This window comes from Amphiura filiformis, chromosome 15 (assembly GCF_039555335.1).
Source record: "Amphiura filiformis chromosome 15, Afil_fr2py, whole genome shotgun sequence".
NCBI lineage: Eukaryota > Metazoa > Echinodermata > Ophiuroidea > Amphilepidida > Amphiuridae > Amphiura > Amphiura filiformis.
The window spans coordinates 50,723,655-50,745,875 of record NC_092642.1 but is presented as its reverse complement, the minus strand read 5'-3'; the positions used below and the strand labels follow the sequence as shown (position 1 = coordinate 50,745,875).

The window sequence follows — 22,221 nt, the reverse complement described above, 5'->3', positions numbered from 1 at the left end:
GTGCACACCACCTAATAGAGGAGCCTACTTTTCAATCAAAGAAATGTCTGGATTTTAAGGTCTGCTTTCTGAAAACAACTGGAATTCCAGTTGCAAATGTCACTTGAAAAACCTTGGAAATCCATTTAAATGAAGGAAAAATCACGGAAATGTCCAAGATGAGCTTTCAAATTGAGGATTTCTGATTTTGAACTATTTTTCTGCTGGATTTTTTTCGCCTCTGGATTTCCAACAGTCACGACTGGACAAAAAGTCCGCAAATCCAAACTCCTCTATAGGGGGTGTGCATCTATTTTCTGGAATAGCCCATTGCTTAAATTAGCAAACTGCGTTGTCCCATTTTTTTAACTCATTGAAAGGCAAGTGTTGGATGAAAACTTTTTGCCAATTGAAATCGCATATCAGTGCTCAAAATAGGATATACCGTAAACGTTCGCCTAATGGCGCTATGGGCTCCCTTGACATAACTGGAATTTTAGACACAAACTAAATATGCCCTGCCATAAAAAAAATCCTTCCAGCAAATAAGGTCACGTACTCTTAATCCTTGTTGGGATTTTTAGAGGAGGGGCTGTCTATTTGTACATGAATTTTACCCCAAGGCATTAAAGGAGCCCAGGTGCGCCATTAGGCGAACGTTTACGGTATAGGCCTATCTATCAAAAAATTGAAAGCCACTGGTATTAATTTGGTCAGGAAGAGATCATTTGAAAATTTAACATTTCTTATTATTTTGTTTTAATTAAAAAAAATGGAAAATTTAAAATAATAATTAAATTGCCCAATCAAACGGTCACTATGACAAATTATAATCGAGTCGGTGAAAAGGGTAAAGAATACCGCCGGGTCACACTTTTTGAGTTTGCAAAATTTCAAAATGACCCCACAAGTGGTGTAACTTTACACTATAAAGTAAAACGTCTACGCCTAGACGTTGAACGTTGATCCACAATTAGCATCAATGCACTTTACAGGTTGACGCTGACAACTACAGCCCACATCATTCCATAAACCATAAACCATTAAACAACAAAGAAAACTCAGGATTTTGCTGCTTAGAAGCGTACACCATATAGATATTCCGCAATTGACATTCGCAGCCGGGATCAGCTCCCCGAGTTTCGTACGGGTTACAACGAGACAATTAGCAGTAAGTTCATTGTCCAGGGGAAATTCAAGTTAATTCAATGTTTCCATGCACGAGAGCATACTAAACCACCGCCAGGGTTCGAACCCGCAACCTCTCAGGTCTAGCACCCTTGTTGTATTTTTTTTCTTTCATTTGACACCACCCAGGGGTCACACTTGAGTAATTTTTAAATTAAAATTTAAGAACGACTCAAAATATGAATCATTGATCCTGAATCATTGATCCGGTATAACTTTGGGTGGGGAAAATATCTTTATTATATTCTTAGTTTTTTCTGTTTCATTTGACAAAATCATGGGCCGGAGAAGGAAATTGACATCCACTACACTATAAAAAAATCCCGGATAACACGTTTTTAACTCTTCAATGCGTTTATTTTCGTACTTTACACCCGGGGGGGCACTCAACTTTGGAAGTGACGGGTATGTGCCTACCGCAGTCGCGAAGTAGGGGCCTATCGGGTACAAAGTGTTATTTTAAAAAAGGGGTCATTGGGTACAAACAAAAAATAAAAAGGGGGTCATTGGGTACAATATTTTGAAAAAGGGGTCATCGAGTATAAGATTTGAAAAAAGGGTCATCGGGTAGAAAATTTTGAAAAATGGAGCAAAATTTTGAAAATTTCGGCATAATTTTGAAAAATGGAGCAAAATTTGACAGTTTCGGCATTTTTTGTTGCATTTTGATGATGCTATTCTAGAAAAAGGGGGTCATTGGGTAGCCGCAACCAAAAAAAGGGGGTTGGGTAGCCGCAACTAAAAAAAAGGGGGGGTCATCGGGTATGGCTTTAAAAAAAAGGGGGTCATCGGGTATAGTCGACTTCAAAAGAGGGTCCTATTGACAGGCACATACCGTCACTTCCAAAGTTGAGTGCCCCCCCCCCGGGACTTTACACGTAAAAAGTATAGAAGACATTGCTTATGATTAATACTACAAGGCGGTTATAAGGGTGTTTTTCTTAACAAAAACACTTTAACACGGATCTCTATGATCATGTATTATGGGCGTTAAACAACTGACAAGGGAAGAGACTTCGGCCTACGCATCATACACTGGAACATAAAAACATTCAAACAGTTCAAATTAGCGCACGAGATCAAATTAATGATGTTTAATCGTTATTCTTATCATGAATTTACAAATGGAAACATCACATATAGGCAGATATACCAGAGTGAAAACTCCGAACATACCTGCCTGTGCGGGGACTTGAACCCCAAACCTCTCGCTTGTCGGGCGAGACAACTGACTTTATATCAACATCACTTATGCAATAATATGTTAAGCTATAGCAAGCTCTATTCTCACAATCGTTCTTTATAATAATTGATTAGAAATATGGAAAATCAAGCAGTCAATAAATATATTGATACAAACTTTAAGCATTTGTTTGATCCTGGTCCCATCAGGGCCCAAGTGTGTCTCCACACGGAGGGACCGTTTAAACAAAACAAACAAACAAACAAGTTGAAACAAATGGTCCATGATAGTTGTACTATTATAATACCCTTGTTATAGCAGGAAATCATGTGGTATACATCGAAACTTCCATTTCCTTCTAGAACTTCCAGCCTCATCTACCAAGTACCATGTCTACCAGCACCACTTGCTGGCGTATCCTTTGCTTCTATCACGAGATGAAGCCCGGTCTCTGTGTTGATGAAGGCCACAGTAGCCAGGGTTGCAGCCACTTTTGTTTTATGAGCTGATGAATCCTGCTTAGGATACGTTTTGCTGGTTAGAAACGGACAAAAACTGGAACAAAAATTGGAAAGAGAAAAATTTAATGCCATTATTACTTTTATGTGTTTTATCAACACACGGACAATAAGTTGGCTCCTAAGTTACGTATAGGTGAGTAGTATTAGTTTGTAATATAAACATCTCAAAAAAAGTAACTAACCCCCCTTAAATAATGACCATTATTCAAAAAACGGGTGATTGTATTACAAATCTGTAAAATGCGTTGGAAGCAGAATTTATTTCTGCACATTTTGACACCTCATTTGACTAAATATTGACGTCACAGCGTACATTTAAGGCGATATAATACCCCGATTTTCATCAGTACCCCTCTTCTTTTTTTTCTTGCAAATTTATTAAGTACATATATATGTTTATCACCTCATGTCCTGAACTTATAAAATATATCTACATATAAAGTGAATTTCAACAATTTTAGTAAGTCATTTTAGCCCTATATATTTTTTGTTTACTGTAACCTAGTAACTCATCAGATCTGTGTTTCATAACAAACCATAATTTATTCTTTTGAAAATGTTCAAGTAGGGTACATGAATAGAATACATTAAATCCTTTGTTATACTCTCTATAGAAAATCTATAGTGGTGCATGCAAAATACCTACCATGATATAACACTGAATAAATTAAATAAACACTTATACAATTGATGCATAGTCATTAGTTGTTAGGAGAAGAAAAGGCTATTAGGTCACCGTATGTCAGGTTATAGGTCAATTGGTTCAGGTCAAATTTAAGCATCAATTTTGAATACACATGTGAGAGTCTGTGATATCATATGAGGCATAATTTTGATATTCTGTCTTTAACTGGATATATATCGAGAAGTGCATGGTGGATATACTAATATACCTTGGGATGTAAATGGTGAGTACAATTTAGAATGCCTAGTTGAGACGGATTTCACAAATAAATATAAAATAGTTACCAAAATCACAAAACTTAAGCTTACGGAAAACTACCCAATATGGTTGTATAGGCGACAAGAAATACAATTTTTTTCATCATTGCTGTAGTATGGTTGTTGTAACCTGTTACCTATGGCTTAATTAAGTTTCAGTGCAATAATATGTCGCAAGTTAAAAATGCAAAATATAGCTCAACATTGAAAATAGAAGCATTTTAACCAGTTCCTTTTTTGATAGTTGTGGAGCACCAAGTTCATGAAGTCATAAAAGAAATCAGGAACCACTTATTCCCATTTTACATATCAACTTTATTTCCCTAATGTGTTAGCAACACATATCCAAAATTTTAACGAAATCCGTTGATAGTAAGCTTTCCAAAATGAAGTGAATTTAAATCATCAGTGATGTACCTCCTTTTGGCTTCTATCTGTAAAAGCATGTAAGCTACATTGATACCGATACCACCAATAAAACGAGAAAATTTGCCCCTTCATTTTGCATACCACTTTGTCCAATTTTTTTTTTGTAATTTCTTCACAAAATGCAAAAAAATGCAAAAAAAATCAATGGGTGTAGTACCCCTTAAATCAATGTAACCCAAGATTTGAAAGTTGCAGTAAATTGTATTGATTTTGTATTCAGTGTAATGGAAGGAAATCTGTGTAATGATATCTGAGTGTTTTTGTATTGTAAAAATTTGTGCAACTTTCAAATCTGGACCTCCCTAAATTAAATTGACCGGTGTTTTATTGTTTTCTGGGCTATCGTATCAAATGAGGTGTCAAAATGCGCAGAAATAAATTCTGCTTCCAACGCATTTTACAGATTTGTAATACAATAGCCTGTTTTGAATAATGGCCATTATTTAAGGGGGATTAGTTACATTTTTTGAGATGTTTATATGGGGGGATTATTAACAGTATCCTGTTTAGGCTGTTTTGCCGAATAAAACACCCGGATAAAACATTGATCTCATCGCTAGACGTCAAAATAGCCTAAATTATAAATCTCAATAAAATTCTTCATCTTGACCACAGTGAAATCTGTGAGAGATGAAAAGCTGGTCTATTCTTGTTAAAAAGTTCGTCCCACAGATAAAAAATTAAAGTATAACAAAAAACAAAAAACAAGTAAAAACTCTATATTTCTGCATGAGGTTTTTAACGACGAACTATGAAATTAAAATGGCCTTATTAGTTTGCTAATGGAGATGGAACGCATCTTTAATTAATAATCATATTAGGGTGTCTCATAAAAAGTGGGTTCCAACGAAATAATGTTATCATATTGTTTTAAATGTGTTTTCAACGAATTACAGGTTTTGGTCGAAGTCAAATTAATACACCCACTTTAATATTCTAAAACAATCTGATATTCGTATGTCAATGCAAAAATGTATTAATTAATACATTGATTAATTAATTAATTATTTATTTATTAATAATTATTATTGTAGATTTTCTAGCACGGTCCATCTTCATTATTGCGACAGGAACATAAAATAACACATACAAAAGACCAATGCTCTATTTTGTTAAATTCTCTTTAATTTAAAAAAAAAAGGAAACAATGATAAGGTTGTGATCATGAAATAACATTGTTTTCAATAACGCGAGGGCGTATTGCTGCATGCACAGGAAGGAAGCAAATTTATAATGACACGAGTTAGGCCCGGGTGATATCCTGGAAATTTCACTAAATGCATGGTGCACAAAGATCAGTGGTTATTAAAAACGAATTATTTTTAAAACATTTAAAAAGAATCTTTAACCAACGACATCCTTCAACTGAAACAACTATTGGGAATATATGACGGGCGGTTTATTAACGAAACAACAAATAATTTGGATTTGACGAGGAATAAGATACAATGTCATTATAATTTGGAATTTGTCATTAACTTCAAGACTTCAATCTGTTATGGACTATTGACATATAAAACGGTGAGTTTTTTATCACTTTTTTTGCAAATGAAGAGATTTAAAGCTGGAAGTAAACGTACTGCGTTGCAGCCATGGTTCCGGTTTTAAAGTTTTCAAGTTAAGACGTTTATTATAGCGGGCCAACTTCAAACTGGTGCCTTTAAAATGTTGGTTAAACATTACGTACAGGCCACAATGGGAGTGAACTCCCCGGGTACCTACTATTTCCATGGTGCAACCTACCGGATTTGGTACTTATGGGCGCATGACACCAAATCACTGCGCGAAAGGTGCAATGGTGATGAGTTCCGGTTAAAAGTATATGGCTACTGGAGACAATGTGGTGTCCTTAGGGACCATGTTCTTCGTGAGGTTGGCATGTTCTGATTTAAATGAAAGATGCTAACCTATTAATGACTAAAATAGATATGAAATTATACAAATCGACTTCACAAGAAAAGTAGGCCCTGTCCGAATTACTGCTAACGGAACAAGTTTTAATGCTAGTTTTGGCGTTGAAATAGCGGCGTCGCTTTTCAACATTTTTTAATAAAAACTGAATCTGTAAAGTTCCCTAAAATTGAAGCTAAAATGAAATTTCAGTCCTTAATTAATACAGGGATGACGTTAAAAAGTGAAAAAAATTGTCACGCCTGGTAGAAAACGCCGCTTAAAAAAGTTGATTTCTACGTGCTTTTCAATGGAGAAGTTATTTGGTGGTTTACGCCCTTGAAAGCATGTTGTAAAAATGGTGGAATGAGCTATAAAATTTGGAATTTAAAGTTATTAAAGAAAGATTTCCCCTGAAACTGATTTATTTTGAAATTAGAATATTCTATTATATAATCATGAAGCTTTCAAACAAGATTTTAGAGTATAAATTTCTGGAAAATTCGCTGGAAACAGGGTTTGGTACCAAAGCTGGCAATGGCGGCCATGTTTGTTCAGATATACCATTTTGAGCTTAAAATCGAATAACCATTCAACTTTTAAAATTTTTGTTTAAGAAAATGGTATAATAATTGAAAAATGTATAACATGAAATGTGTTTATAAGATACTCTTGGAAACATTTATCCCATCAAAGGTATCCAAGTACCTCCAACTGCCTTATCAATAGCGTTTTAAGGGGACGTGTCTTTTTTTTTTCTATTTTAACAAAATTTGGTCGGTATATGGCGATATTATTTGCAATGCGGCTGTTTTCAATTCTCTCGAGGGAAATTCATTAGCCAAGTTTGTGATGAGTTTCTTTGATTAAAGATATTGTAATATTATCAGACATTGGGAGAAAATAAGCACTCAAGGGTGGGGAGGTGTCGTGTCTTTATACCCCTACCCCTAACGTTTCCGACCTAGGCATATACTCGTGCAATGGGATGATGTTTGTCATGGGGGGGGGGGGGTGGTTCAGAAACCTTTGTGCATTTTGCTTATATAATGTGCAACTTAAGTTATTTGACTCAATGTTGTTTAAGTTTAACTATTATGACGTCATTATTGTATTTAAAGATCGATCAAACCTGCTTTAAACTCTGTTTATATCTATAATTGCTCAAAAGTACCCAAAATGGCGGTTTTTTTTCAATGTATCAAAAATTGTTTAGAGAACCCTTATAGGAGATTGGTGTAATGTATGAATTAAAGAAGTGACACTTTTTCTAAGAATTGTTTATTGTTTCCAAAAATAGAGAAAAGTTAAAAAAATTCAAACCTCTTGTGCGGTTCAAGGGCGCATGACACCAAATCACTGCGCGAAAGGTGCAATGGTGATGAGTTCCGGTTAAAAGTATATGGCTACTGGAGACAATGTGGTGTCCTTAGGGACCATGTTCTTCGTGAGGTTGGCATGTTCTGATTTAAATGAAAGATGCTAACCTATTAATGACTAAAATAGATATGAAATTATACAAATCGACTTCACAAGAAAAGTAGGCCCTGTCCGAATTACTGCTAACGGAACAAGTTTTAATGCTAGTTTTGGCGTTGAAATAGCGGCGTCGCTTTTCAACATTTTTTAATAAAAACTGAATCTGTAAAGTTCCCTAAAATTGAAGCTAAAATGAAATTTCAGTCCTTAATTAATACAGGGATGACGTTAAAAAGTGAAAAAAATTGTCACGCCTGGTAGAAAACGCCGCTTAAAAAAGTTGATTTCTACGTGCTTTTCAATGGAGAAGTTATTTGGTGGTTTACGCCCTTATGCATGTGAGGTAAATGGGATTTTTAGGTGAAATATTTTTCTGCTATTTTTCCAGAGGTTCATATTGACCACTTTGCATGACTCGCGTGTGTTATGTTACTGGCAAAATCATCGGCATTAAATTGATGCAGATCGTCTTTAAATACGAAACACCGGCTCCAAATATTTGCATGGGAGTCAGTGGCGTAGATTTCTTTTTGACATTGGGGGGATGGGGTTGGAAAAAATTTCTTGAAGTGAAGTGAATTCAGCACCTTTTGGCGACCTAATAAGTTTATGGTACAGGCGTGCTTAGAGCGCGAAAACATTTGCCATTTTGAAGCTAAACTGTTGAAATATGGTGCAAAATAGAATAAATTCGCGCGCGCGAACAAATTGCACTTTTGGGGCTAAAATGGTTAAATATGAGGTTAATTTGGTCAGAAACCCACATACAGGTGTCAACATTGGGGGATGATTGTATGGACCACCCCTGGCAAACTATTGGGGGGTTTATTATTATTCATCAAACCAAAACAAATATTACATTGAGCGATTTGATTTAAAATATGAGTGTATTTTCTTTTTGGAACAAGTTAATTCCCAATAATTATTTATTCAAACGTTCATGACGTTTCACGCTGGCACAAATTGTATGACTATCTCCGTGAGTATGAGTAGGCATATAGCATGCACTACTTTAGTATTTGTTTTCTTCGAATATCAGGCCTAGGCCTACTCTTCTCGTTAGACTAAAATGCATATCGTAATCATAAGCTAATAATAACAGCTAACAGCTAATAATTGCATGTATGTAAAGAATCATTGAAAAAAAAAACCAAATACTAATTTCAAAATAACAGCTTTTATTTATATGGTATAGCACACGTATATATATTGAGGCCGTGTCGTGTTTTAGAAGATCTTTCAACCTTCACTCATGTCATTTCCTTACCGTGCTTACCTGCTTACAGGCCTATTGGAACTTTGGAAGTATAGAAATCCAACGGAAGTTTCTTTTTAAAATCTGCGAGTATATGGCCTAATTGATATTTCCATGTTAGCATTTTTAAAGCAGGGCGCGTGCTGTAAAAGAACCATGTATAGGCCTAGTATCAAATAATTACTTGTTAAATAAGGATCAAATTTTAATAATTTTTCATAAAATTTGTATTATATCGCGAATTTCAAAAAATTATTTGATATCAGAAGGACAGTCCTCGTATTCGGAATGCAATTATTCGATATATTATCTCAGACATGTCACACAGAAAATACTGTCCAAACGTTCACAGTATAGAAATATTCATGCCTGAAAATTGGTCCATATAGCTCATATATGAATATACTCATCATGCATTTGTTTAGTTTTCATTTCTATTTCTTCTTGAACAGGTTCCGTAGTCTAGTAGGCCGATCAGAATGAGTGAACTAGCAGACGTCAGTCGATTTCGTTGGTTACTTGCTTGGTTAGCAAATAGGCTCGCCCCTGAAGAAATTCACAAAGTCCAAACACTACTACCAGATCAATTAAGTGGTGTTGACACTGGAGATGGTGCTACAGGCCCGTCAGGTAAAAAAATAGTGGTGAGGCGGCTGTCAGGGGTCTGGGGTTGATCCCCCAGTGGGGTTCGAAGGGGAAGGGCCTCTGTGGGGGTCAGGTCGAACACTGTAAAATTTCCCGAAAAAACACACACTTTTTTTAACACTTCAGCGCGTTTATATCCGTACTCTATACGTAAAAGTATATGCGTAAATATATAGGAGCTCTAAGCTTTAAATATACTAATTTATACGCTTCTCAAGATGCTCAAGATATAGTAGGCCTATAATTGATCTCACCTCGGGTCGGGCCCATAGTTTTAACCAGATCTTGGCATGGCGTAAAATTTTGAAAAGTGTAAAAATGTGGTGCAAATAGAAGAGAGCATTTATTTTTAATTTTTTTTTTCTTATTTTTTCTTTTTCTGAAAAGTGGTGCCACACCAGCCCCATCAGCCCCATCGGCTCCGGCAGTCCTGCGGTGCTCATGCTCTTCGCATATTCGACGCTTTGGTAAAACAGAATCGAATTCACGATGAGGACACAGGACTACTGAGGGCGCTGTTTACTAGTCTCGACCGTAGTGATTTGCTGGAGGCGATCGAATGTTACGACAGAGAAAAAGGTGCTGTGGCGAAGATATTGATGAAGAATTCGTCAGTTTTTGGAGGTATGGTTTGTAGCATTTTGGACATGTTCAACATTTTAAAGTTGATCTTTGTTTAAATGAACGTTTGCACCCTTATAATTTTTTTTTTCGTTTACTTTCTTAATGCTTTCTTTATTGTGTTAAATATTACTTCGTTTAGGTCCTTTCTTCGGACGCCAAGACATCCTTTCAGACATAGTAAAGATCCTAGACACAGACTACGACCACGTCCATGCCATATCGGTCACCGGAGAGGCTGGAATTGGCAAAACCCGTATGGCAAACGAGGCCTGCATTCGAATGAATGGCACATATAAACTCGTCACTGTTGACCTAAACGGGCTTCCGTCGATGGAGAATGTTTTCTTTGCCATCATGCATGCCTTTGGAGTGGAGAGCGCAGAATATGATGTACAACAGTTGTACGATTTGCTGAAAGGATACGAATGCTCAGGACCTGATGGTAAGTTTGTATGTTTGTCCCGGATGATTGTTTGCAATTGGCTACGGTATGTTTTACAATCCTATCTCACTCACGTGCTGCGCTTTATTCAGTAAATACCGTAAAGCCTCGTCTACAAGCATATAGAGTGCTTTTGATAAAAGCTAAATAGTCCAGACGCCATCCATCGACAAAATTATAATAATATGGAATTTGAGCAAATTAATTACCGATACAAGCATATACAAACAAGTACTATTGTAAGACCAATCTTTTGTATTGGCATATTTACGGCTGTCTCGTATTAATTTAGCTTTCATCAAAAACACTCTATATGCTTGTATACGAGGTTTTACGGTGTATTTATTGAATACAAACATTGGTATCAACCGAAATACACAGGAGGTGTCAGTGACTTGAACGAAGTGCAGATCTAATCTGCACATTATTCTGGGAAGAATAATTGCCGAACATTATATTTTGGTCATGCTTTGTGAAAAATGATTCTTATTTTGGATACAAACCAATAAAAAACACTGAGTAAAATGGGAGACTATAAATCAAAGTGTTACAGTAAACCGTGAAACTTTCTAGTACTAAAACCATTCGAAAAGTTATTGTCTATGAAGGTATAACAAATGTCCAGCAGCGAAATGAAAAATGTGCAAAATGCAAAATAACGATTCACTAACCAGATAATTATAAAAGTTTTCAAACATGCACTAACTCTTGGTATTTCTCACACGTGATAGTAGGTGTAGGTCACGTTTACTTTTCAACATGGGCTAACCTGAAACTCCACCTGAAACAGGTCGATATGGTACCTCTTAAAGTGAAATCAATAATATATTTCATCTTTCTGTCGTCTCTAGGCAACATGATTCTGCTCCTTGACAACGCAGATTCCATGTTGAATCCCGGCTCCGTAGCTCAACCCAACCCATCGTATAGACAGTTTACTGACGCACTGAGAACCATCACAACTATACCCAATCCACGAGTGAAAATAATGATGACGTCATCGTATCATTTGGACATGAAAGCAAGATTGAGCTCAAAGGTATATTAGTTTTTATAAACCACTTTTTATCTGTTCAACATTTGCCCGTCTAAGGAAAAGGCCTGTCTAATAATTATGACAGATGGATGGGTGGTAAGGTTGAGTTCAAAGGTACCATAGGGTTTTTAAAAAATGGCACTTATCTGTTAAAGGAAATTTTTGAGTGACCAAAAGTTTGGTTGAAATTATTATGCCAATGATGATTATGAAGATTATATTAGCGATTAAAAAGCTTTTTATTACGATGACGTTAGCGACGATGATGATGATATGATTATGATGATGACAATAACGATGACTGACTAAAACGGTGATGATGATAACGACGACAATGACAATTGTGGTGATGATGCCGGGTGATGATGTTGATGGTGATGATGATGATGATGTTGAATTGTTGATGATGATGATGACGACGACGATGACGATGTTCTGTGGTGGTTGTTGCTACTTACGGGGCCTGCGATATTGAAAGATATTTTGTGAGGAAATCCAGGTACAGGAAAACTTCAATAATGACAATTTTGACGATGATGATTTATAGTGAATTTTATGATATTCCAACAGGTTCTCAACGGATTCCGACTTTTTCAACACAATGGACTCGACTCTGATGCAGTATTCGGTATGTTCCGATATCACGCCGGTAACACTATAGTCACTTACGATGCCGCTGATGATATTGCCAAAATGTGCGGCAAAAACCCACTGGCTATCAAGGTAATATAATTATGTTTAACTTACTTAACCCTTACTTATCTGGCTTCTTTCTGGCGAAGGGGAAGGACAGAAAAAAGGAAGAAAGGCGATGAAGATGAATTTGTTTTCTCCGGTCCGGTTTGCAACCACGGATCCGTCGGGTGTGGAGCAGAAGACCGGGGTTTGCAAGCCATGATTGTGTACCTTGGCCGGTCAACGTTTTCGTGCCTATGTGTTCGGATGATAACGTAATGGCATCACGTTGAATACTTGTGCTTGCAGTCGCTTTGTGCTGTAGCATTTTATAGTAGGGTTGGGGTTAGACAATGTCGCACCAATTCTAGCTGTCTTGTTCTTTCTCATCTCTAAACAAAGATTTTTTTTGCTGAATCGGCAAGAATTTTTGTACATAAACGTAGCCAGAGATTTCCAGTGGTATAAAAATCTCAACTTTTATTTTTGAGAAAAGTGGGGGGTGAGGCTGCGGATCACTTAATTGTCTATGAATATCTTTTTATCTACATGTATGATATCGTTTATCCTATCACGTATACGAAGGATATCTACTTCAAACTTTCTTCTTATTATGCAAGTCATTAATTTTTACCTTCTCAAACTATTATCTCTGACATTATTATTTTATCAGATTACAGCCAGTAGACTCCAAGATGGAAGTATCACCATACAAGATGTAACGAGATCTCTTTCCGGTTGTCAGCCATCATCAAAAGACCAACTTCAACATTGTCTACGGTTTTCCTTCGAGTCCTTGCCAGAAAAACATAAACTGAACGTTATAAAACTAGCCGTAGCACCGGGGTGTTTTTCACTCGATGCAGCACATAAGATCCTGAAAACACCCAAGAAGATTATGTCAGTGCTTCAATATGACCTAGAAGAATTGAAGTATCTAGGATTTTTGGAAGTGAAAAAAGTAGAGTCCAAATATCTTACTGGAAAGACTGCAGTGTACAGCATGCATACAGGCATACGCAGTTTTCTTATCAAGTTTATGCAACAGTCTAGTGAATATTCCAAAGTGTTTCAAAAAGCACAAAGACGCCACTTCCAGTTCTATGGTAAGAAACTAAGAAAAATCTCCAAGATGGTACAAGATGATCTGTGTAATGCGCTGGTAAGACTGCGAGAGGACCAAGCCAACTATATTGGCTTCCTGGACATACTTAAGATAACGGATGGTTTCAGACCATCAGAAAATCTTTGGGTCCTCGTCGCATCAGAACTTCTTCTTTTTTCCCCTGCCGAAGGACAGGTATTATTCGGATCCATGGCAGAACAGGCTAAGAAGGATGACGACTTGTACGCATTTGCTGATCTTAAGTGCTTATGCTACAAGCTAAAACAACTGAACACTGTCAAACAAGACTCAGAAGAACTTCTTCACCAAGAACTTCTTCGCCAACTCACAGAAGTACAAGACATTCTTGATAAGAAGATAAATGGCGAAGTAGATGCCTTCAGCAAGCAACTGAGTCAAGCTATCTTATGTTGCCTTCGTGGTGAGCTCTTCGCAAAGACCAACAAGACATCAGAAGCGAGACAACTCCTTCAGCAAGCAGAGGGTCTTCAGAGACAACTTGATGGGGCCAAGACGTCACATCGGTTCCTGGTTTGTCGCGCAGTCAATACCTTGAAGAATGTAATGAAAATGACGACGACGACGCCCAAGACTCTCGTTGTGAAGGTAAGAATTATATTTATTCAAAAAAAAGAAAAGAAAAACATCTAATAAATAATTGATTATTTCCATTTATTGTTGTTGTTTTCTAAACTGTCCAGGCATACTGCAGTTACTGTCCGTTTTCCTATACACAATACACAGAGCTGTCACAATTGACGCGTGACCTCTACAAGTAGTGTATGTTAGAAGTAAAGGCAATTGCCTAGTTAACGTCACTGTGTGAAAAATAACCGGCCAATATTTAAAGTATTCTCTGAAATTCTAAAAATATAGTTTTGTAACATGTCCTAAATTTTTAGCTAATAATTAGGTGTTTGGAAATATTCGCACTTTGGTGTTTTAGGAAGGATATGTAAACGACAGATAACACCAAAAATATGAAGAAATTATTTCCAAACCGTGTTAAATCTGCAAACCATTATGCCTCTCATTTTCAAGAACGCTGGTTAACAATAAGCAGACTATTGTCTCATTTCGTAAACAAAAGTGCACCCAGTATTGTTACCTTGCGTTCGCTTTATAATCGTTCACCCAACTGAAACTATAATATCAGCTCATTGCCCATTGCACAGGTAAAACAGAAACATAACATGTGTAGTGTGGATTTAACCAGAGAAGATCTGATTTAATCAGTTGAGCTGTTTTCAATGAGTATCTTGGTTTAATAGCTTTTAATGGGGTTTAAGTCCTGCAAAGGTCGTGGTGAATTCTACTGTAGACATGACTGCATCATGGCTCAAGCAAAATGCTCAAGCCTGGCTAACATGACCAAACCCCTATACATTACAAGCATCCCAGCGGCCACATGTTAAGATTTCGACGTTGAATCAGCGTTGATACATGGGTGATTCTCTGAAAAGAGTAACTTTTAAGTCCCGCGACTTTCGGCGCTCATAAAAGTTTTAAAAGCGGATTTTTTTTTTTTTTTTTTGCTTAGTCATGGACTTTTGTATGTATAAAAATAGTTAAGAACATCCAAGTAGGGAAACATTAATTTCTTGGTGTCAAAAAATTCTTCAATATCTGACGACCCCCCTGAAAACCCCATGTCCCGATGTCACGCACCGAATTTTAGTGATTTTGTAGTATTTTTGTGAGCAAGTGTGGGAAGTGAAAATTACCACTGACTGGGGTAAATATCATGTCTAAGAAGGTTTAAATGCTTAAAACCACTTCTAAAGTCAATATTATGGAATAATTAAAAATTTGTGTCAAAAATTGCTGTCCCTTGGTTTTGCATCATTGCCGTCACATTGGCATCAAAACGACTGGAGGTGAAGACCAAATATCAGAGGTCAATAATTTGACCCTGTACGCTGCCTTTTACAGACGACGAAAAACATCAACCCGGAATAGGTGCACATTGGCACTCTTTTCCTGCCAATTTTGAGGGTATCTTCAAGTATACACGTGCGTACCTTTATTCAACATCATCTCCAAACGTTTCTGATCAATTTGATATAAGTCTTATTGTTGAAATTTTCCGGAAAATAATGATGGTTGAATATGTCCCACAAGCTGTTGTGGTGATATGTAACACGTGGGTAAGATTAACCCTGCTATTAATCGTAAGCAATGTCTGAACCATCATCTCCGCTACATCAGTTGGCGTCACAATTTGCCGTGGCGGAGATGATTCTCTATAGGAATTCGTGTAGAAATATCATCTCCGTCACATCACCATCATCTCCATCACATCACCGGATCTTGAGATACAGCGAAGTCCAGTTTAGTTTATCAGAAAATGCTTACCAATTCTAGACCTTCTCATCTGTATGAATTGAATTTTCAAGTAGTGTGAAAACATTACTGAAATCAAATGTCTGTGACGGAGATGATTCTCTATAGGAATTTGTGTAGAAATATCATCTCCGTCACATCACTATCATCTCCATCACAGCATTGTCATCTCCATCACAATTGTTGTTGACCTTTATTTGACCTTTGACCCAGACAACATGGAATTTACTATTTGGAAATGTAATTGATATTGTATGTGTTTACTATGTCAATAGAAATTTATTTAGTTATTTCAAGCAAAATTATGAATATACTTAAGTTTGTATAAAAAAATACTAACATGCATGACATTTTCCGTACAGCCTGCCTCTCATTGTCCCAACTAAATGACGAAAGTACAAAATCATATTTTTTTTTTAATGAAAAAAGCAAACATGAATCAAGCAACTTACAAGTTATCCATAAAACTCATAATTAAGAGTTTAACAATTTTTTTGTCCTTATTTCCTTTTTGGCCTAAATGTGACGGAGATGATGCTCACCTGGCACAACCTGCAGATTACGCCCTCTATAATATAGAGGGCGCCCTACATATTGCGCCAAATATTGTTTTCATGCACTAGAGACTTACATCCTTACAGATATGTAAAGGAAACATTTTTATAATCATTTTCAAATTCATATTTGCCTATCTTCAAATAGTACACCTTTTCAGAGAAATACCCACATAAGAACCTTGCTGTAAAACTATTTATTTATTTATTTTATTTATTTTATTTATTTTATTTTATTTTATTTTATTTTATTTTATTTTATTTTATTTTATTTTATTTATTTTATTTATTTTATTTATTTTATTTATTTTATTTATTTTATTTATTTTATTTATTTTATTTATTTTATTTATTTTATTTATTTTAATTTCTTTTAATTTCTTTTCTTTTATTTATTTATTTATTTATTTATTTATTTATTTATTTATTTATTTATTTATTTATTTATTTATTTATTTATTTATTTAAATTTATTCATATTAATTTTCTTATAATTTTTTTTATTTATTCCAAAACAGAAGGAAAGCAAACAGAACCCAGTTGTAAGGAAGGATGTTCGAATCCCAGTTGGGGACGAGGAGTCGAGTTCATCGTGTTCATCGGCACTTGAGGGCAGACTTGCTACAAAGAAGAAGTCTACTAAACCAGGTATGCAAACGTATTCCTGAGAATATTCTGGTTTACCCTGCCCTGCGCATCCTGTATTTTTGGGTTAAGGTTATAGGGTTAACATAGGGGTTAGCGTTATACTTGTGCGCAGGGTATACCAGAATTATTCCTCTCATACAATGATAAGGTTTGTGAGAAAAGAAAACATTGGTGCTGTTTGTTGTACCAAACTTCAATATCCCCCCTGAGAATTAAATGCAGTGCGTCCCATAAGACCTATTGCAAGACCTATTCTCAAAAGGGAATTTTTTTTTTTCAACTTCAAATTGGCTTTCTTGAGTTACATTGTGATGTCATTTTACCATTAAACTTTTAAGCTAAAAAGCTGCTTATCAGTGTTTATTTTATGCAACGTGAAATTCACTTTCACGACCGCTGCCCTCATTCTGCTTGACCTGGTCCCATATTTATACACATGCCGAACGGTTTTACAAGATGGAGTCATTCCATGAAAATTTTGTATAACATAAAGGATGAATCTTTGTTGTTCACGGAATGAACATTTCCCCCACTTGAACCCATATCTCATATGCACAGCTTATCCCTTACATACACTGTGTCTTGAATAACTATTGTAGCCCATCAACCCTGTGGTTAAGAGGCTAGGAAATAATTCTTAATGTCTCATACCTAGGTTTGTATCCCTTTATCTAACCTTGCCCCACATGACAAGGACTTTTTAGCACATCTTATCTTGTATTGAGACAATGGCAGCCAGGACTATTTTTTTGCCTTTTTTCTAAGCATGTTTACTATTGGATTGAGCCATCACATGATTGTTCATTTTGGGATAAGGCACAATTTAGTTCCTGTTATCTACCCAGTAATGTTTGCTTATCTTAATTGGAATCTAAATAATTATTGGGCCATGGGAAAAAAAAAAGCAAGGTACACCAACTTGATGTGGGGAAACAAGTAAAATACAGACTAGACAGTATGCAGGGGGACAAAAACATCAGACGTAGGCAGAAGAAGTAGGCAAAGTTCGATAGCCAAAAATTACCAGTTCCAAGGCCCACAGAAGTAAGTGCTGAACCTGCAAAAACAACAAGGATCAATGGTAATACAAAACTGCACTAGAACAAGTGATGAAAATCAAGTGATGAAAATCACTGTGCATATAAACAGACACGCTAAACCAAACATCCAGAGTAGGCACAAAACAGGCAAAGTTCGATGGCCAAAAATTGCCAATTCAGAGCCCACAAAAGTGTCATTTGGAAAACAGTACACTGGAAGTGATGAAAATCACTGTGTACATAGCAGTGAAACACTTAACAGACAAAAAACAACCGACGTTTCGAGCAGATAAACTGCTCTTCTTCAGGGACAGACAACAAAATATAAAGCAAACAACAAGAACTACATGCTGTAGTTTAAAAACAAATTCAAGTCAAAAATTGAAGGCAAGTTCAAGTTCAAATTGAAATAAGTAGCAAAATAAGACAGCAAACTCAGAGCAAAATAAGTTGTGTCTTCTCTCATTGAGAACAAATTCACTACAAAGTTAGAATGGCAAACAATATGTAAATAAGCACCACCACGGGACAATAGAGTATTGTCCTAATTGACAGGAAGTAAATGTCAAGTGGGGTCGCAATCAATAGAGGTTGTAGAGAATGAATAGATAGGATAAGTGGACAAATGTCACTCAAACTTTAACATTATGAGAAAAGTAATGCATATTAAATAAAGAACAAATAATGTTTATAGACCTACACAATACATGTATCAAGAAAAGTGAAAAATAAGCCAAAAATTGCTGGATAAAACACAAGACAATGAAGGTCTCAAATATTAAAGTGTAATATGCATACTGAAAAGAGGGGGAGGTAGAAAAACAGAGAAAGTATGAAAGCATGTGGTCCATGCATGATAAAATTTAATTACAGTGCATGTACAGATATAGGCCTGCGGATGAAAGTGATAAAGCCAAAAATCACTAAAACCAAAGCACAGTGAAATACCGTTGCAAATTGACATGAAATATGCCAAAATAGGTAGTGATACAGGGACTGCTAAAAGCTGGAAAATATTAGCAAGCAAGGAGGCCTACAATAAGAAGGCCAAATGTGAACTGACACATCAAACAAATAGGCCTACATGTAGGTCCAGAAATAAATGCTAACAAGATCCATAGGCCTAAAGATACACTGGCATGTTAATCTTTAACATTCAAGCCAAGTGGTTGGGTTGTCTGAAGTTTAGAGATCAGTCTTTCTCAAGTTTCTTTCGCATGAAAGTGTCAGTCTTTGGGGGTTTGTCAATACACATGACAGTAATGTGATTTGCAGAATGTCCTGGGAGGTTGAAATGTTTAGCTACTGGTGTATTTCTGTTAAGACGAGCATCAGCACAATGCTCAGTCAGTCTGGTTTCAGGCTACGACCAGTCTCTCCCACATACTGTACTTGACAATAGCACATGTGATGAGATAGATCACATTCTCACTCTGACAACTGAGGTGTTTGTGGATGACATGACTTTCACCTGTGGAAGAACTAGTGAAAGACGACCCTTTCTTGGTGTGTGCGACTGGTGAGCCACCACCCCATTTAGGTTTAGAGTGGATCTCATGCTTACATAAAGAACATGAGCCACATGCAATCGAGCCTCTAGGAGGAGGTTGGGCTGGAGGTAGGGATGAACGTACAATCATGTCCTTGATGTTAGCACTTCTCCGATAAGCTACCATGGGTAGGTTAGGAATTGCCTTCTTACATCTATCTGAAGAATGCAAGATACGCAAGTGTTTGTGAAGTATCTGAGAAAGTTTAGGAAGCGAAGGATGGTAAGTGATGACCAGTGGAATGCGTTCTGGATTATCAGAGTCTGGCGTCTTAGGCTCGAGAGCATCAGATCTAGGAATCTCTAGAGCTTTGTTGATTTGTCTGTTGATAACAGAACCAGGATAGCCTCTGGCCTTTAGAAGCATTCAAGTTCAACTTTTCTCTTCTGAAGTGTCTCAGGGGAGGAGCAGATGCGGTTCAATCGGAAAGCCAAGCTGTGCGGAAGACTAGACTTGGTATGCTTGGGATGACAGGAAGTCCAGTGAAGAAACTGATGTGAATCAGTGGGTTTAAGTACAGGTCCGTGTGGAAGTATCATCTCTGATGGATACCATTACATCTAGAAAGGGTATTTCCTTGGTAGAAGATTCAGAGGTAAACTTGATAGTTGTATGGAATGAATTGCAGAAGTTGACAAAGTGCTGAAGTTCATCCGGTCCATGTGTCCACAGAAAGAAAATATCATCGATATATCTCATCCACATGAGGGTTTCTTGGGGATTGAAGAAGTAGACGTTCTTCAAGACGACCCATGAAAAGACAGGCCATAGATGTTTGGCGCCATTTTCGTTCCCATACTGGTCCCAAATATCTGCTTGTAGTTTGTGCTGTCAAATGTGAAATTATTGCAAGTAAGAACAATTTCCATGAGGTCAGAAAGCATCAAGTTGGTCTGGAGAGTAAGTGGGTTCAAGAAAAGAACGACATGCATCTATGGCCCTCGTTTGCCGGGATTCACTCCCGGCCTACGTCTGATGTTTTTGCATTTCCCCTGCATACTGTCTAGTCTGTATTTTACTTGTTTCCCCACATCAAGTTGGTGTATGATTTGCTTTTTTTTTCTTTCCTGTTGTTATTATTCAAGGTATCCTCTTGTATCATTTATTGATCCTTGATGTGTTTTGTGTCCTCGTCCGTTGGATTCACCATTACCCACTTTTATTGGGCCATGGTTATTATCTGCATGGTATATTAATTGAATTCCATGATAGTGATAGGCCTATTGATTTGAAAGTTTGTATTTCAATGAGTTTCTTGCTGGATGGAGAGTTATAAGCCAGAGTCAGAATGTAGGTATCATTATGCCTCAAATCACTAATTTATTGTAAGATCAGTGCAGAGTAGGTTAGATATGAAAATGGAAAGTTAGAACAAATTACTATACACCTGATCCCTGAACTGTGTCTTTTTGAAAGACTCTTCTTGTTTTAAAAATATATTGCATTTAGAATTAAAACTATTATACATTTTTAAAGATGGACTGGTTTATGTTTATCACTGATATGCCTTTAGATAAATCTTATAAATTTAATCTTCTCATCCCTTCTCATTCTAGCCTTCTTATCGTCAGAGGATGAGTCAAGTTCATCATGTTCAGATACTCTGGAGGTTAGACTGCCGAACAAGAAAAAAGCGAAACAAAATAAACAAGGTAAAACAATAAAGTATTAGTATACAGTATTATTTGGAAGAAAATAAACCATTTCATACATGCATACACCACTGGCATACACCCCCTATACACCCCCTATACATTACTATATTCTTCTCAAATGAAGTTTAATTATACGATCCAGGAAATGAACTTTGTTCATAATGGTTGATGTCAAAGGTCATGCAGAGGTCGTCAATTTAAAAAGCCATTAGCAACAGCACCTCTAGTTAGAATTATTGTCTTTTTTCATTGACAGAACTCAAAGAAGATGATTCTAGCTCGTCTTGTTCGTCTGATCTGGAAGCTAAACTACCGCCTAGAAAGAAGACTACACGTCCCTAGGTATATATGTAAGATGGTTTCAGTGGAGGCTTATTCAACTGAAAAGCAACAGCTGCCTGCCATATTTTAGTATTTTGAAGAGATATTTTTCCGAACTTCCATGTGTGTTCGTTTGAGATAAAGGTCCATCAACTATGTTTAAGTGTGAAGAAAATCCATATTTGGTCCATGGCAAAAAAAATGAAAAATATTATTCTCCATATTAGCAGTCGCTAGCTCTTAAAAATGCTCATAAAAAGATCCCCATACATAAGTGTGTAACCTAATTCGCATCGAATGCTACTTAGGCAATTGTACAAATATAGTTAAATAATTCTGGAGAGGGGCCATAGCTAAAACAAAAAATTCCTATACTTTTTATAGTGGTTATGAAAGGTTAGATATAAACGCAAATGTTTGGACCAAAGAAAAGCAAATGTTTAAGCCATATCAAAGATCTAGTATGCAAACCAGGATGTAAACCTGATAAAATTACCAATTTTAAGTAATTAGTCGCCAACCCCGACCCAGGAAGAAGAAAGAAGAAGAAGAAAGAAGGGAAGAAAGAAAAAAGTGAGAAAGAAAGAAAATAAGAAGAGAAAGAAAGAAAGAATTCTTTCTTTTTATACTGAGCATACCGTAAACGTTCGCCTAATGGCGCTAAGGAGTTCATGGAAATGAGAGAGCGCCATCCCT

At 36.4% G+C, this 22,221-nt stretch overlaps 1 protein-coding gene across 2 annotated transcripts; it reads left to right on the top strand.

The window, feature by feature from the left end:
- Positions 1–2,757: 2,757 nt before the first annotated feature.
- Positions 2,758–22,221, top strand: LOC140171793 (uncharacterized). Of its 2 annotated transcripts, none has more exons than XM_072195122.1 (10): positions 2,758–3,004; positions 9,319–9,496; positions 9,899–10,135; positions 10,275–10,577; positions 11,429–11,616; positions 12,184–12,336; positions 12,962–14,020; positions 16,830–16,959; positions 21,106–21,201; positions 21,461–22,221. In XM_072195122.1, the coding sequence occupies exons 2-10, from the start codon at positions 9,346–9,348 to the stop codon at positions 21,544–21,546; spliced, it is 2,403 nt and encodes an 800-aa protein (XP_072051223.1). In that variant the 5' UTR covers positions 2,758–3,004; positions 9,319–9,345; the 3' UTR covers positions 21,547–22,221. The 2 variants fall into 2 exon arrangements, with proteins under 2 accessions (XP_072051223.1, XP_072051224.1); XM_072195123.1 differs by lacking the exon at positions 2,758–3,004 and adding an exon at positions 5,509–5,763.